At 37.3% G+C, this 19074-nt stretch overlaps 2 protein-coding genes across 2 annotated transcripts; both read left to right on the top strand.

The window, feature by feature from the left end:
• Positions 1–995: 995 nt before the first annotated feature.
• LOC126790104 (uncharacterized) lies at positions 996–1358 on the top strand. The gene has a single exon (XM_050516240.1). It carries the CDS (start codon positions 1119–1121, stop codon positions 1329–1331), a length of 213 nt encoding a protein of 70 aa, XP_050372197.1. The 5' UTR covers positions 996–1118; the 3' UTR covers positions 1332–1358.
• Positions 1359–14897: 13539 nt separating this feature from the next.
• LOC126790090 (cleavage and polyadenylation specificity factor subunit 3-I) lies at positions 14898–18777 on the top strand. Its single transcript, XM_050516222.1, has 4 exons — positions 14898–15281; positions 16096–16141; positions 16222–16371; positions 16949–18777. The coding sequence occupies exons 1-4, from the start codon at positions 15028–15030 to the stop codon at positions 18578–18580; spliced, it is 2082 nt and encodes a 693-aa protein (XP_050372179.1). The 5' UTR covers positions 14898–15027; the 3' UTR covers positions 18581–18777.
• The last annotated feature ends 297 nt before the right edge of the window (positions 18778–19074 follow it).

Genomic DNA, 19074 nt, shown 5'->3' with positions numbered 1-19074 from the left:
TTTAACTCAGAACGGGTAGATATTGCAACAACCATGAGTAATGAAGAACCAAAACCAAATCCGCCCATTGGAATAAAAATGAGGAAAAAGTTTACTTGCATTTGGTATCCTCTAGGTAGCTCCTAAATGAGTAAAACACTTTTGAATTATTCACGCCATTGATTATGTGTCGAGGGAGATTCACATTTCGGTTTCGATTCCTCGAATCAAAAATTCTAGATATCAATCATCAGCTTTTGTATTTGAGCTGTAGAAGCGGCCATGTGAAACTGCGTAAATTGTGATTGAAAATTTTCGCACATAAGACCACCTAAGTGGTAACTTTGCAACGCATTATAGCTTTTAGAGGGGAAGCGCGTGAGAACTTCCAATGGTTGCATAAGCACTCCCTAACAACTAACAAGGGATATGATAATGAAGACCAAAGATTTTGTGATAACAACTAAATTGAATGTGACGCTTAATGATTAAAACAGTAAACTCGACAAAAAAAATATAACTATTGATTATTAGATGTGTGACCTCACAAATAGTATGTCGTTATTTCTATCTAATCACGTGCCACATAAAGGAAAATTCCAAATGCTTTTTAGAGGTGTTTACAATTTTTTGTGTGTAAGAACTCGATGCGTATTACCATCAAAGATTTATTGGAGAAATTAAGAGAAATTGAAATCCTAATGACAATTTAAGTAACATTTTCATATACAGTGTTTTTGTTGTTGTTAAAATACATACGTACGTTGTAGTTACTTATTTTTTACTGTAAATAACTGGAAATGTATGAAATTATTTGAAAAAGAAACCGTGAAATGCATCTATAGTAATTGGTGAAAATGTAATTAATTTCAGTAAAAAGGAATATTCTCGATGTCTCCCTTTCTTCAGACCGACCCTCTCTCCCCCTCTCTCTCCCTCTCTCTCTCCATAAGTACTCTGCCATGTTCAGTTTCACATTCATATTCAATTATTCACTGTCTAACCCCGACCCAACATAGCAGAGCTTCTCTTTAAAATCCCAGATCAAACAATACTCCCCCATCCCTCCATTGCACCCAGCTCAGCAAATTGCGGATTAACCAAAACCATCAAAGAGAGGAAAGGGTTTTGCAGCAGGCATGAGAAAAATGTGGTTGGTGTATGTGTGTGATGAGGAAGAGAAGGAATTGGGAAGGCAACAAGCTCCTGGGTCATGTCCTCACTGTGGAGGCAAAGTAGAAGCTGTTGATGTCGAGGCTCAGTGGAAGTTTTGCTTGCTCCCCATGTGTTTCAAGATCAAGAGGAAGTTCTTTTGCTCTCTCTGCTCCAGGCGCCTGGTCTTGTACTACTAGCTCAAACTAATAAGCACCCAGCTCCGATTAAGACCCAGATATTATTTAGTGGTCTCTCTCTCTCTCTCTCTCTCTCTCTCTTCTTCTTCTTCTTCTTCTTCTTCTTCTTCTTCTTCTTCTTCTTCTTCTTCTTCTGTGTGTGTTGCTGATGTGATTCTGGTTTTTGGGTACTACGAGATTCAGGAAATCTATGGCTAGCTAGGAGAACTGGATTTGTACAGAAATTAAGATTGATAGATGTGGGAAAATGGGTTCTTGATTTGAACGCCATTGACATTGACTTGTTAGTTGCAATGTTCAATTTAGGTCTCTGTTTTCAGTTTCCATGATGAGGATGTAACTCATGTAAGCTTGTTTTAAATCCTGTTTAGAGGGGATGATTAGTGCTTCATTTATTCATTTTCCTTCTTAATCCTTGTGTTATTATGGAAAATCTGTTCTGGATATTTCCAGGGTGCAGATGACCATTTCCAACTTTTTCTGCAAGTTAAATATTCTTGTGTTTGACAAGTTCTTTGATAGTTTTTTTTTTAATCTTTGGATACAGTTCTTTGATAGTTTGATTGAACGGAAGTACGAAACTTTTTTTTTTTTGATGAGAATGATATCTAGAATTTTATTCAAAACAAAAGCAAATTACAAAACATGGGAACAATCGGTGGTGGACATAGAAACCCCAATCATTCTCTACCTATTATAATCAGTTATAGGTCCGTCATGCAAAATGACATCCATGAACCAACTATGTCTAACCCCTAACCACAAATAGCGCTCTTCTACACTGGCTACAAACTGAGCTATGGAACATAAGCAAATTACAAAACATGGGAACAATCGATGGTGGACATAGAAACCCCACTCATTCCCCACCTACTACAATCAATTACGGGTCCGTCATGCAAAATGACATCCATCAGTTAGCTAGGCCCAACCCCTAACCACAAATAACGCCCTTCTACAAGGGCTACAAACTGAGCTACGGAATGAGCAGCACCATTAGCACTTCGAGGAACATAAGCAATTCCAAACGCAACAAGCAACACACGAGCCCTCTCAACCAACACGCCTTCTTCAGTAAGGCACTCACCAACATCATTTATCAAGTTAACAACCGCTAGACAATCAGTTTCCACCTCACCTAGCTGCTAACCTCTATGTATTACAACCTCTAGCCCTTTAATTATAGCTTCTAACTCAGCCGCATAAGGTCAAAGGCGCCCATGAACTCTCTCACCATGAACACCAAATTGCCCAAGCTATTTCTTAAGACAACCCCCACCCCAACAACATGTTCATTATCAATAACGGAAGCATCACAATTTAATTTCAGAATACCCGGGCGCGGAGGCCTCCAAATGGTGCTAACGTGCCTAGTGATCCCACTAAATTGAGCTTGAAGACTAGCATGCTGCACAGCCAACAAACTCTCCCATAATCGCACACATTGATCATATATCACCACAGGGGGGCAAGAGTTTTCACCATGAGTGACCTTATTCCGCTCATTCCATTTACTCCACAATATTATTACCAACAACTTCATCTCATCCATAGCAAGGACTGAGATAACATGATCAATAAAATCAAAAAAATTCACCAGCATACCCGGATTCAGTTTGGAGTAAAAGCTCACCCTCTCCAACACCGCAACACATGAAGAGCAAGACCATGTTGCGTGCAAGGGCGTTGCATCAAATAACGGACATCTCAAACAATTTGGATGAGGAATGATATACCACTGATAAAGAGACCACATGTATCTGTTTCAAATTATGTTTTTGAATGAAGGAATATGTCACGATTTATAGAGAGGAAATCTGATCACTAAATGAATTGTCATGCATTCAGAAATGAATTTCTTATCATAAGTTCTAACGGTTACATAATGAATTTTTATACGTTACGACCGTTAGTTCAATGAATTTCATTTCGTGTTACGACGGTTACACAATGAATTCGACGGTTACAGAATTCAATCTCATTAAATCTGTCGTTACAAAATTTAATCGTATTGAATTTGACGTTTACAAAATAAAATTGGTTAAGTCGTCACACATTCCGAAATTCAAATAGCTTTCACGTTTATAGTGATAATTTCTTATTCACACCATAACCAATTTAACCAGATAAATATACGTTTTGTAGCTCTTAATACCAGAGAATACAAGTTCATATTTATCATTACAAATTTAAGTGTGTCCACTCAAATTCTTTTAATTAAATTAATTTTGAATAAATAGTGAAATTCACTATTTTTCCACAAAAATCTCTAGAGAAAATGGCTCATCTTAAGTGGAATTTTGAGCTTCCATATGTGTCGCCAATGTTCTGAAACTACAGGAACAGCCTGCCTCGTTGCCTTTAGAGCCAACCAGTAAGCAGGAAGTACGAAACTATTGCATTGGATGCAAGTAATGAGACATGTTGTGAGGGGAATTGTAAGTCCCCACTGCATTCAAATTCAATAGATCCTTATCCGCCAACTTGTTCCCTTTTTTTTATTTTTCTTGGAATAATATTTCATTATGGAAAGCTCTAGACTGAATTTCATACCTAGAAGTCTCTGGGTCAATTATGAAGCCTATTTTTAAATTTAAATTTTATTTTTATATAATTTATTTATGAGAAAGAACACGTGGAAAAGATGTAAACGTGTTCTGAGAATTTTAGTCTAAATTACCAGAGACTAATCAGATTGCGCCGACCACTCCTCAAGGATTCACTACAACTCAACAACTTAAATTTTTTTTAAGAGAACTCAACAACTTAATTACGCTACCCAGTTTCTAATTGGCTAATTGCGGATCTAAGATTAGGCAAACTGTAGGTTATAGCTGAAAATACAAGCATAACCGAAGGGATGATTACTTGAATCTTTTGTTTCTGTTATACGACTATAGAGTTTTTAATCAAAAAGAAAAAAAAGACGATTGTTTAATGAGCAGCTCGTGTACCATCATATATTTTTCAAAGCATCAAATTAAAATGTTCCTGCTAGAAAATATGAACGGATTATCTATTGAGGAGGAACCACTGCCCTACCAACTCATGGACTTATTGCTGGGACTTGCACGGTCAAACCACATTATCTCGATACGACACTCGTTTCTTCTTTGAAAACTTAAAATTCGCCTTGTAGGCTGTTGGTGCCTAAAGATCCAGCTATTATGCCCGATTGATTCATCAAACTCAATTCGTATTCTGACGGTAATTACACTCATATTTTTGATAAGTATTTGTCTATATAATTCAAAGACAAGGAGTCCTCAATGTTTTTAAACACACAAGGGACGCCTTGTTTGCGCATTCATTGGGTAGTATGGATGTATGGATTTCCCGCCCGATTTATATATAAGATTTTATTCTTTTAATAAATAACTAACATTCTTGCACACGTCAAGACACATGCAGAAATATGTGCTTATTGTTTTACTACTCATAATTCATAAACCAACCCATTTTACTATTGTTTGAACAAGTGCAGTTTCTTGGTAGAGTTTGTAAGATAAAGTAATTTTTTTAATTCTACTTTCTTACCTCCTATTCAAATATAACTAATTGGATAAATTAAGGATAGTATAGGAAACATACATTTAGCGGTTCTGCATGACAAATTTCTTTGATTATGATAATATTAAAAAAAAGATTGAAAAAGGCAAATGAAGACAATTGAAAATACAAATATATTAAATAATGTTGTAGTTATTTGTAGTCGTTCTTAAGAGCTCCATACTTTTCAGAGCTTTGTATATCGAATCCCTAGGTTTTGTAAAAGCGGCGGCGGCAGCGGCTTTTGCTCTCCGTCTACTGTGTGGCAGCGCATCTCCTCTGACGGGGACGGGGTTCAGTGATGGAAGACGAGAGGTGCCAGAGTTGCAAGATTTTATCTCGTTCTGTGGAGGTTTCTTTGAGTCATTGTGGGGAGTTTGGACTAGGTTGTGTTGCACAACTTGTGTATCTTTACTCTCTCCTATTAGGATATGACAGGGTTGTTCTCCCTTGCTTTAACGCTTTTGATTTGCAGCAAGTTTCCATCTAGTTTGGCGGACGACGAGGCTTCGGTGGAGGTTGGATAAAGAACTCAATTTGCAGATTAGACCCATTGGTTTGAGGACCACACTCACGGTCATGGTTTGGAGGCTTGGGAAGTCGCCATATAGAGCGGCAGTAGGTGACTCCCGTGACAAGTACGACGCCAATCGAATCCAATAGATAGAGACGAGAATAAGGTTGGGCCTGTGTTCTTTGAATTGGGCTTTAGGTTACCTTATTTATTTATGTCATTTGGGTTGGGCTTGTACTGGACAAAGTTGTTGCACGGGAGTAATCCTTTTGCAACAAGGGAAGATCCCTACTCATGTGAGGTAGGGTTTCACTCGTTATTTGGTTTGAAAGGTACACATGATCAAGTTGCGAGTCCTACCTCATGTATGTAACTATATAAGTTATTGTTTTCTTTAGTTTTTTTCAGTTTCATTAAACCGGTTATTGGTTATGTTTGAAATTTCAGTTTTATTTTGTAGTTGTATGATAGAGCGTTAATTAAAACGTCTATAATAAACCTGTAAAACATCATTGTTAGTATAGAATAAGCATGGATCGTTCTTTCCGGAGAATTGAAGGGAACTCTAAACTTTTAATGTTAACAAATAATGGGGGGTTTGAGATTGATTATTAACTACTAAAATAAAACCTAAATTACTATTTACATGATCGACTCTCTTTAACAAGTTTAAACCAAATTTATCATTACACCACATAATTACAAGTTCAAACCTATCATGCATTCTAATTCGACCAATTACATACTTTTTAGACACCAATACAATTAGAGCCTTAGGAAATCATCTAATCATGCAAGATTTCATTTAACATTTAGATTGACTTATGGCCTAATCTAAATTTGCATCCAATCGAATTCAATAACACTTAGAGTAGAAATCAAACAAGATTACATTTAAGCACCAAATCTTTGTTTGAGACATGTTTCATGTGTGGCGTCACCCACCATGGTTTCACATGCAAATTTCCAGAATTTTTACCACTTTTAATCAGCACAAACCGAACCTACTTAGGGCATGATTCGATTTGTGTCAATATGGTTGATGAATCTAGTACTCAAACACAATCTAGACTGCATCCAAACACTAAATTCATATGCACATATCTGAAAATTATCTAAAAATATGAGAAAGATGATTAAAACACAATAATAGAAATACAAACTCATTAATTATAGGAATCATCAATTCGGCAAAGAACCAATAATCTAATAAAACAATTTGAAAATTTCGATTCTTAATACAAAACAATAATCTAACACAAACATCATACTACAATCTTTATAGACAAAGTATTGTAAAAAATCAAAAACGAACAAACCCATGAAGAAGAGTTGCGAGAATCACACGTTGTAGGAACCTTGGAGGTGTGTCTTCTTATGATTGCTCGATTACTCGACATCAATATTTAACCCTGTAAGCATCGTTAGTAGTATAAAGCAAGAGGGTATCGTTCACAAACCGGGGATCCAACCAGGGCTTAGGATCACATCAATTAACACGAATTCATAAAGATATAAAAAGGTTGATATAGGTTTCGGATTGAATCATAAAAACAGTAAATAAAACCTAAACTAATATATACATGTGATCAACCAACCAACACATAAACAATCACCAAAACAACTCATATAAAAGAAATCGAACAAGCTTCATGACTTCCTATTAGAATCATGCCGAGACTATATAATGAACAACCAAGGATGGATCATGCATTTAGGGTTCTAAGCAGTAACCTAAACACATAGACACATAACACATTCGATCAATACCAAGCAGCCATAATCGAAATCTAACATGTTCATCTTCATCATGTAATTCCAAATCCATGCACATTGAATTCATCAAGTATGTCACTTACTTAACCAACAACCATGCAATTCGAAAATCACATATAAAGGAATAAGCATGTTCTTAGCATAAGTCTTTAATCCAACAACCTAAATATCATGCTACAAGCATAGTCATAACACTTAGAAATCGAAATTGATCATACATACAACTCGGCAGAAACCAAAACAGAACTTTCATAAAACCAAAATATAATTTTCGAATCCTTTATACAAATTGAATCAAGTAGCTATTTCATAGACAAAATTGAAACAAGATTACACAACACAAATTGCAAGCTTCATCCAAGAACAAGAACAAAACCAAAACCGAATTTAAACAAGAGTGAATCATGGTTACACTTTATAAATCAAGCAATCCACAAGTGTATAGCCGTGACTTCTATGGATGAAACCTTCTTCACAAGCCTGTTTGAAGGCTATTGATTGGTGGGGAATGATGGAATCGGTTTTAGGATTTCTTGGAAGGGTGAGGGATGAATTCGACAGAGCTAGGCTTGTGTTTGTGTGTAGGGCTGATGATGATCTGAATGGAGAGGCCGAGCCTCTATATATAGGAGTTTAGGAAGCCTTCTTGCCGTCCCATAAGGAGATAGAAACCAATTGGGAAACTGAAATCCTCTTTGTTATGGATTTGATTTATGTACTCCATATCCAACTTGATGTAGGAAACCAAATCCAATAGGGAGATCACAATTAGGCTGCACGGCAACAATCTTGGTCCAACTAGGAGTAGCTAGGTCGGCCTCCTCTTCTCCTTCTTCAACTCGGATATGATTTCCTTGTTCAACTAGGAATGCATCTCGGCAACTCTTCTTCCTTTCCAAATATGATTTGTCTTTCCTGAAAAGAAATCGTTGATTAAGGAATAGGAAAGAATGAAAATAGGAAAGTAGAGTCCTAGTCGAGTAAGGAATCTTAGCTCAATAAGGAGTTCTAATACTTAGCATAATTTCATCATCAATTCATCTAAATTCGAAATAGCTCTACTTAGAACATAGAAATGATAAATATGAACCTAAAACAACTAAATAAGAAGTAACAAAGCATAAGAATATGGCATATATACATTAAGAATGTCACACTTTGTGCTCCTATCATCTTCAATGGTGATTTCAGTGGAGATAGAATTGGTATATGGAGGAGAACGGCTTGTTGTTTTGGTGAAGGATGTTTGAGGTAGAGTTTTGGTTCTTGAATGCAAATGAGAAGTGATGTTATTTGAGAGGTGAAGCCTGTATTTATAGAGGAAAGAAGGAGGGTTTGAACTTGCCTCTTTCTTTCTATAATAATGTCATGTTTTATCTCCCTAAATCATGTCATGTTTTATTTCCTAAATCATGCCATGTTTTATTCTCTAAATCATGCCATGTTTTATTCCCTAAATCATGCCATGTTTTTATGCATTTAATGATCATCTTCTATTTAATTGTTGCATGACTTGGCTCCATCTCTTTTTCTTTAATTATCTCTTCAATCCAATCTGAAAATAAGAAAATAAAATCATAAGTAATAGATAATTAGTTTCGAAACCTAACAAAGATTCATAGTCAAACTAGGACTCTAGACCAATTATGCGTTTTTAACTCATGTAAGCACAAAAATACATCCAATACCGCCTAAGACTCTTACTACGACTTAATGACTCAATACTACAACAATAAGGGTTAAGCAAAGTACAAATTGAGGTAAAAACATGTTAAGAACGTCGCACACAGTGCTCTTATCATTGTATGAATAAAGAGCGTGTTCTTGTATATTGTATTAGTGCTTGCTCCTACCTGACCCAGCAATAGTTGGTTGACTTGATGCCTAATGAAATTATTCATATTTTTTCAAAAAAAAAAAAGTACCCAATATCTTTCAAATAGAAACTGGCCTTCCTACACGCGCTATGTATGTGTGAGAAAACCACACCTGGACGTGCGTTGTTCATTTTATTTTCTTTGTCCCTCGATTGGTAAAATCATCTAGCAATTTGTGTGAGAAAGTACCCCGAATCGGATATAGCAACAACATTGATCGATGAACGTGTGGTTATTCTATTCCTTGGAGTGCATTGTGGAAAGAGAATAGAAATCGATTAGATTACTATCATTCACCTAAACAACTTAAAAGTAGAAGTCTGCTCCTCCGCTGTATTATTTTGTCTCTCTATCAGAAGGGATAGACAGAGAAAACGAATGTAGAGAAGCAATCCAACTTGGATTAACATAATAAATTACATTAAACTATCATAATTTAACCATCAACCACACAGCCATGAAGATGAAATGAGAATTAGAACAAAAAATGATATATTGATAAGTGAAACGCAAATAAGAGAGAGCGTCAAGTTGAACACCAATTGATCAAAATATAAAGGGATGACTAATTGCAGTTCTAGTGTGTAATCCAAACTCCAATCGTCAGGCAAGGATTTAGCACCGGTACGGTTTTCATCTCCTCCAAAAGAATCTGACTATTATTAGAACACATACACAAACACAAAGCCCTGGTTACATAGTAATCAAATCGGATATAGCATTCCTACACGCGTTAGGTTTTTCTTTAATGATTGTTAAAAGAAAATAAAATAGTGCTCTCATCTCTCAAAGAGATATAATGAGAGAAAATAAAATAAAATTTAAATGGATATAAGAAGTTAAGAACTCTTCTTATAATTTTCATAGCAAGAACTGAGAGCAACTGAGAGCGGTATTCATAAACATTGAATAGCAATCATACGGAAGAACACGTCTAACATACAATATATTCAAAAAGTTGCAAGTGTGGTATTAAATCAATAAATCATTTTGTATCAAAATCATTGAAAAGAGGTAACAGACGAAGAAGAAAAAAAGATGAGCAGTAGATAGTGATATATTGCATACATAATTTAATAAGTTGAATTATAAATAATTATAAATCAGAAGTGAAGAACACGAAAAGAAATTCAACAAAAATACCGAACGATTTGTGATGGAAGAACTAGTTGAGACGTGTGTGATACCACACTGTCCTTAAGACGTTTACGCCTCCTCTACCGGTGCAAGGATGCTTGGCGCTTGTCTCCCAGGATATAACGACTAAACAATTCTAGAAAGTTGCACTACTAACTAGAACCCTCAACGAACTCGAAAGGTACCTCTATCTATCACCAAAGAATAACATATATGAGTTACAAATGTTACAAACATTGATTTCAATTCTGTTATAATTCTCCATAACACACAATAACTCAGTTGTTACAAAAGAAGAATATGAACAGTCAAGAGAATTTGAAAAGTCAAAACCGAATTTTCGGAAATGTAAAAAGAATCTGCGTTCCGACCCTCAATTCGGTGTTGCATTCGTGTCCGCAGGTTGCACGGGCATACACGAGTTTCCCTTGCGACCTAGGATTTGCACCCCCCCTGCGCGTGCGCGAGAGGGTATAAGGGGGCTTACACACTTTACAATCCATACACAATGGATTCTATATAAAGTCTTTTCAACACTTCTCTTTTCCAATGTGGGACAAATACATTTCCCTCATTCTAAGTAGCCATCTTTGAGTGACAATTTCTTATTCACCCACAAACCAAATTACACAAAGAAACATATGATCTTGTAGCCCTCATTATGGAGAACTCAAATCTATGTTCATCTTTGATTAATTATAAGTTTAACTTAATTTAATTAATCAATTAAAATTTGGTTTTAAATGGTTTTTCCAACCATTTTTCCAACAATTCCCCACATGAATGAAATTGGCCACCAAAGACTCGATAGAATTTGGTGATAGATTTCTACGGTTGAAACCTGCATAGGATAGGTAGGTTTGACCCTTTGAACCTTCCCTTATAAAAGTATGCTTACTTTACTAACTAAATAGTAGACGCGATGTCTTTGAACTATTCGTCATTTGTGTAAATGATAACATACTTTACACAGGAGTCTCCCTGGTACACTTCGGTTCTCATTTTTGTGCCCATTTTGGCCATGGAACACACGTCTGGTTCTGCAAGTAGTTTGATAAGAGTTATGCCCTCATTAACTCCCCTAGAAGCGGCCCCACTTCTTTCTTGCATAGGTGATCTCTTAATTAAGAGTAACCCGCATTACTATACTCGATTTCTCGACGCATAAGAATCATTAAAAGTTTTAACTTAACCTCATCCTTTACGGGTATCACTGGTTTTTATCATAGGAATGGACTTGGGGAACTCCCCACAGTGATCCGAACTAATCTCTACAGTTTGGTTTTCCCTTTTGAACCTAGATCTTGGGATCTCCAGTCAGCTAGGTTGGGTATCCACTGTAGTGATTTTTAATTTCCAATGGGCTTTAGTCCCATTCCCTTCGATGTTTTTTCAACTAACTCTCTGTTTAACCCTTTAGTTAAAGGATCAGCAATATTATCCTTAGAATTTACATAGTCTATAGAGATAACTCTAGTTGAGAGTAGTTGTCTAATGGTATTATGTCTTCGACGAATGTGTCTAGACTTACCATTATACATCTTACTCTGTGCCCTGCTAATCACAATGTATACTAATCGCAGGCACAAGTTTGGTCCATCTAGGAATGTCCTCTATGAACTGGCGTAGCCATTCTGCTTCTTCCCCATATTTGTCTAGTGCTACAAACTCATACTCCATTGTGGATCTAGTTATAACTGTTTGTTTTGAGGACTTCCAGGATACGGCTGCACCCCCTAGCGTAAATACATATCCGCTAGTAGACTTTGAGTCTTTCATGTCAGATATCCAGTTCGCATCAGTGAACCCTTCTATAACAGCTGGGTATGATGTGTAGTGCAACCCGTAGGTACGAGTATACCTTAGGTATTTGAGTACTCTTCCAATCGCTTGCGAATGCATAGCTTCAGGATTACTCGTGTACCTACTTAGCTTATGAACCGCATAAGCTAGATCTTGTACAACTTGTTAAGTACATTAGACTCCCAATTATTCTTGAATACTCTAATTGAGAAACACTTTCACCTTTATTCTTGGACAAATGTAGATTCAAATCTTCAGGAGTTCTGACAATTCCAGAACCTTCCTTGTCAAATTTCCCAAGAATATTGTCCACATAGTGTGTTTGACTCAACACTAGCTCTTCTGATGTTTTCGTAATTTTAATTCCTAAAATGACATCAGCAAGTCTCAAGTCTTTCATGTCAAACTTAGAATTCAACATGTCTTTAGTAGACCTGATCATCTTATCGTTGCTCCCACCGATAAGCATATCATCCACATACAGACATAAAATGATATATCCATTTTCAGTGTCTTTGATATATACACACTTATCACCTTCATTTATTCTAAATCCACTGGTGATCATGGCATTATCAAATTTCTCATGCCATTGTTTTGGTGCTTGTTTTAAGCCATATAATGACTTAACCAATCTGCACACCTTCTTACTCTGAGAAGGAGCAGAAAAACCTTCTGGTTGTTCCATGTAGATTTCTTCTTCTACATCTCCATTTAGGAAAGCCGTCTTTACATCCATTTGGTGTACTTCAAGTTTGTGCAACGCTGCACTTGCAAGTACCATCCGTATGGATGTTATTCTCGTCACAGGAGAATAAGTGTCAAAATAAACCAAACCCTCATTTTTCCTATAGCCTTTAATAACAAGTCTAGCCTTGTACTTGTCTATTGACCCATCAACTTTTAATTTCTTTTTGAAAATCCACTTGGAAGTCAAAGGCTTACATCCAGGTGGCAAATCCACTAATTCCCAAGTGTGATTTTGCATGATGGAGTCAACCTCACTTTTGATTGCTTCTTTCCATAGAGGACCATCAATAGAGCTAACAGCCTCTTTGAAGGTACGGGGATCACCTTCAACCATATATGACAAGAAGTCAGGTCCATAGGACTTTGCGGTCCTTGCCCTTTTATTTCGTCTAGGTTCAACCTCAGACTCAGATTCGGACTTCGACTCAGATTCTTGATCCTGAGCATCATCAGTTTCGGCTCGGTTGTCTTCACGTGCCCGTTTAGAAGAATTGAATTCCTCTCTAGACTTCCGTGGAAATACATTTTCAAAGAAAGATGCATTTCTCGATTCCATTATCGTATCCTTATGAATTTCAAGAATATTCGAATCGTGGGCTAGGAATCGATAAGCCGAACTGTTATGTGCATATCCAATAAAGATGCAATTACTGTTTTAGGCCAATTTTTCACCTTTTTAGGTTTAGGAATTTTCACTTTTGCCAAACATCCCCATACTTTTAAGTATTTGTAGGATGGTTTTCTCCCTTTCCATAACTCATATGAAGTTTTTCTCTTCTTTCCTTTTGGGCACCTTATTTAAAAGGTAATTTTCCGTGAGAATCGCGTCTCCCCACATGTTGGGTGGCATCTCAAAACTGAGTAGCATAACATTCATCATATCCTTTAGAGTATGATTTTTGTGTTTTGCTACACCATTTGATTGTGGTGAGTATGGAGCAGTCCTTTGATGTATAATCTCATTCTGAGCACAAGTCTCAGCAAATGGCGATTTATACTCACCCCCTCGGTCACTTCTTAGTGCCTTAATTTTCTTGTTGAGTTGGTTCTCAACCTTTTTATAGAGAATGAACTTCTCTATGGCCTCACTCTTGCATTTTAGCAAATACACATAGCAATATTTCATGCTATCATCTATGAAGGTAATAAAGTATTTATTATTTCCTCTAGATACCGTTGATTTTAAATCACACACATCTATATGAATCAGATCAAGGGGTTCATTGTTTCTTTCAATACTTTGGAAGATGATCTAATCAGTTTTGTCTCTACACAAGTTCACACTTGTGCATGTTAATTGATATATATTATATTCTTCACTACCATAAATTAGGAAGACTCATATAGGTGTAATAACACAAAGATGATAGCACGAAATTACACATATATATTATATTCTAAGTAGCCATCTTTGAGTGACAATTTCTTATTTACCCACAAACCAAATTACACAAAGAAACATATAATCTTGTAGCCCTCATTATGGAGAACTCAAATCTATGTTCATCTTTGATTAATTATAAATTTAACTTAATTTAATTAATCAATTAAAATTTGGTTTTAAATGGTTTTTCCAACCATTTTTTCAACAGATAGAAGAATCAACTAGCCCAAAAACACAATCGCAAATGCCCGAGGCAAACTAATTAGATATGCCATGCCACAATCAAGAAAGAGGCACGTACATATACTCTCTCAGACAGATCTCTTCAAATCTAAATTCACATAAAAAGAAAAAAAACAATAATTAGATAAGAAATTTTAAAACTAATGAAAAATGATATCTTATCATCATAGTTTCACCCCAAATGTAATTATTCAAAATCTGGACGACTGGAATTGCATAACTGAATGAATGACTGAATTTGTTTTTTTCTCTGATGAACCTTATTCTAGGTTTGATTTCATGGCCTCTTGCCAATTGTATGAATATAGATATGCGTGGAACTCACGTCGTCGGCGGTTTCTGTACGTGGGACTGTGGGAGGAGGTGTGAGACTGAGAGCAAATAAACTTGCAGTACATAAGTTTTTGAATAAACTCTAACTGTCAAATTTTCTTAAGTTACCATTCTACCCTTTGTCAAGTTTTTTCCACCTATATAAACAGAGGGCAATTATGATATAATGTCATAGGCAGTTCCATAAGCCCTACTAACCACAAAACGACTTCGTTTTATTTATCTCTCAGCGTCTCACAAACACTCTTCGCCTTCAACCTCCAGAACCCTCACCGCCTCTGCTTCGATTTTGAAAACACCAAAATCACTGTTCACTCTCCGTAACGAGCAATGGCTTCGACGACGACGGCGGGGATAAAGCGGCGCGAGGTCTCTTCCTCGTCGACGGCTAAAGAGGAAGACAAGCTCATCGTGACTCCATTAGGCGGCGGAAGCGAAGTCGGCCGCTCTTGCGTTCACATGTCCTACAAGGGCAAAACCGTCTTGTTCGACTGCGGCATCCACCCGGCCTTCTCCGGCATGGCCGCTTTGCCCTATTTCGATGAGATTGATCCCTCCACCATCGATGTCCTTCTCATAACGCAGTAGGTTCTTATTTTCTCTACTACTAATTATATGTTAGGTTTTCTGTTCATTATTGTTACTAGTTTAGGTGATGAGATTTGTTTGCTTAGGTTTTGTGTTGAATTGGGGCAAGAATGAAATCTGATTGATCTTGTAGAGTTGCTTTACTAAAAAAGATGGAGCTAGTAATGCTTTGCTTGTTGATTTGTGATTACTTAAGCTTTCGATGCGATTCGGTGAGCAATTTGAGCTTAATTTATTCGAGAATGTAGGCATTCGGGTTGGAGGTGTGTTGAGCATGTTAATATCTGGACAATAATGTAGTACTGTAGTTCAGGAGTAGAGTTAAAATAAGAATGCCGAGATCGTAACAGAAGTCACCTGAACAATGGTCAAAGTGTCCATGGCTGTTTGGTCTAGTGGCGTAGGTTCTTTGCTTGCTAAGCAGGAAAGGCCAAGTTTACTTGAGGATGACCACTCACTTAAAGAAAGAAAGAAGGAAACCAAAATAGGCTTTCTTCTTATGATCAGTTTATTATGCTCATCTGCAATAGCGTGGATAATTTTTGTCATATGTGAGAAGTCATGCATCGTGTTTACAGGCTGTTCCGGAGAATGCATGAGTATGATGTGTTTTCTGGATCAGCTGGTACCTTTTTTACATGTCATACTTTTTGTTTTAACACATGTGCATACGTCTATTTTGCCATTTAATTCATGTGCTTCATAATGCCCTGGACCTCTGGTTTGTCGCTGTTAGTTTGTATGAGCAAAATTCATGTACCTCACTTCATTACCGTCTATGTACTGACCTAATACACTTTCTTCTTGCAGTTTTCACTTGGATCATGCTGCATCCCTGCCTTACTTCCTTGAGAAGGTGCATGTTTCATACTTTATGAATATAATTTTACCCTTTTTTTTCTTTCATTAAACTAATATATCTAAAACTTTTGATAGACCACATTCAAGGGCCGAGTCTTTATGACATATGCAACCAAAGCTATCTACCACTTGCTTTTGAAAGATTATGTGAAAGTCAGCAAATTTTCAGTTGAAGATATGCTGTTCGATGAGAAGGACATAAATGCTTCTATGGACAAAATTGAGGTTAGTTGTTTCCCCTGATGTTTGTATTCTGCTTCAGCCTGTTAATGTTCACAAATTGCAACTGGATAACCTAACCTATGCTCTGTGTGTTTTTTTAAATAAAGCTCTTTTTAAAAATAGAAAAGAAGCTGAATAACCTATCACAGATTAACATTAATTTGGTCTCACTGTTTTCTATGTTGCACATTTGGAATTACAAGATTCCAATGATGCTCAGTTTCATATGGGTTGTATGCTCCCTCAATAAAAATCCTCAGATTGCCACTGAGTTGTCCGGTAGAAGTTCCTTAAAATCTGATTTGAACATTTCCTCATTGATATATTCCTGCAGGGCAAAAGACCAGTAGTCTGGTTGAGGAATATTCACTATTTCTCTCTCTCTTTCTCTCTCTCTCTTCCAAAATGACCTACAACTCTCTTTGCCAGTTTTACACTTTTGTGCACTTCTCTGTCAAGTACAATATACTGATGGCATCCTTTTGCTGGATACATCTATTGTTGGATCCTTAAAGGTCAACAAGACACAGACTGGTTTCTCATGAACATTTTTTTTTCTGGTGGTGCTTGGTAATTGTAGGTTATTGATTTCCACCAAACAGTAGAAGTTGGGGGCATCCGGTTTTGGTGCTACACTGCAGGTCATGTCCTTGGTGCTGCTATGTTTATGGTTGATATTGCCGGTGTTAGGGTCCTCTACACTGGAGATTACTCACGTGAAGAAGATCGACACCTCCGTGCTGCTGAGATCCCGCAGTTCTCCCCTGATGTATGCATTATCGAGTCCACATATGGTGTCCAGCACCATCAACCTCGAAATGTCCGAGAGAAGCGCTTCACTGAAGCTATACACACAGCCATCTCTCGAGGTGGTCGTGTCTTAATACCTGCATTTGCACTTGGCCGTGCCCAAGAACTTCTCCTGATTCTTGACGAGTATTGGTCCAGTCATCCGGAGCTCCATAACATTCCTATATATTATGCTTCACCACTGGCAAAGAAATGTCTGTCTGTTTATGAGACGTACACTCTCTCAATGAATGATAGGATCCGCAATGCCAAGTCAAATCCTTTTATCTTCAAGCACATATCACCACTAAAGAGCATTGAGAATTTCAAAGATGTAGGCCCCTCAGTTGTGATGGCAAGCCCTGGTACTCTTCAAAGTGGGTTGTCAAGGCAGCTTTTTGATTTGTGGTGTTCTGATAAGAGAAATGCATGTGTGATTCCAGGTTATGTGATTGAGGGGACACTTGCTAAGACAATCATCAATGAACCGAAGGAGGTTACCCTTACTAATGGGCTTGCCGCTCCTCTCAACATGTCAATCCATTACATTTCATTCTCTGCTCATGCAGACTCTGTTCAGACAAGTGCCTTTCTGGAGGAACTGAGGCCTCCAAACATCATTCTTGTGCATGGAGAATCTCATGAGATGGCAAGGTTAAAAGACAAACTACTGACGCAATTTCGTGATCGCAGTACCAGAATACTAACACCCAAGAATTGTCAATCTGTGGAAATGCAATTCAGCTCGCAGAAAATGGCGAAAGCCATTGGAAGGATTGCTGATAGAACCCCAGAAGTTGGTGAAAAAGTTAGTGGCTTACTGGTAAAAAAAGGTTTTAGTTATCAGATAATGGCCTCCGAGGATCTTCATGTTTTCTCACAGCTGTCCACGGCAAATGTCACTCAGCGTATTACTATCCCGTACGCTACTGGCTTCATGGTGATAAATCATCGGCTGAGGCGAATATATGAGAGTGTAGAATCTTCTGTGGATGAGGAATCTGGAGTACCAACGTTGAAAGTGCATGATCGCGTGACACTGAGGCAGGATACAGATAAGCATGTATCACTTCATTGGATATCAGATCCGATCAGTGACATGGTGTGTGACTCGATTGTGGCTCTAATTTTGGCTATCAACCGAGAACTCCCCAAGGTAGTTGATGAATCGGGTGACATAAACCATGAGGAGGAGAATGCTAGGACGGAAAGGGTCATTCACGCACTTCTTACCTCGCTCTTTGGGGATGTGCAGCGTGGAGATAACGGGAAATTGGTGATCAGTGTTGATGGAAATGTGGCACAGCTCAATAAACAAACTGGGGAAGTTGAGAGTGAAAATGAAGGCCTCAAGGAAAGAGTAAAGACAGCATTTCGTCGAATCCAAATTGCGGTGAGGCCAATTCCTCTCTCTGCAACATAGCTGCTTTGTCTTAGAGTTTCCACGTCTTTGTAAATTTCAGCCGTTAGCAACAGAGGAATTCTGAACAGAAACACCAGTTTTGGTTAAATGCAGCACTCTTTCCTCTATTTGTCTTCTGTTTTTGTTTTGAACTGTTTGCTTCCATTTGTTCATTAATTCGTGTTTGCAATGTTATGTGTCTTAAACTGGTGCTTGAATGTTTACTTTTTGGTTAGGCCTCTGCAAATCGTTTCCAAAAGTGATGAGCCATGATCTTTTTCTTTGTTAGAGGCATCAGCATTCATATTAATACTGTTAAATTGAACGTCCACAAGGGTAGACATGATCCTTAAGTCTCAACTCTGTAACAGTGTTACCCTGCAAGCTGCAGCAGAAGAATTGATGGCAGAAACTTACTCAAATCTCAATATAATTTGAGTTGTAATCTGGCACCAACTTCAAATAGTAGATGTTCTAGCTTTGTTTTCTAGCTAATGGGCAAGGTAGGGTCAGGG

Source organism: Argentina anserina, chromosome 4, assembly GCF_933775445.1.
Source record: "Argentina anserina chromosome 4, drPotAnse1.1, whole genome shotgun sequence".
In the NCBI taxonomy this organism is placed as follows: domain Eukaryota; kingdom Viridiplantae; phylum Streptophyta; class Magnoliopsida; order Rosales; family Rosaceae; genus Argentina; species Argentina anserina.
This window is presented reverse-complemented; position numbering and strand designations above follow the sequence as displayed.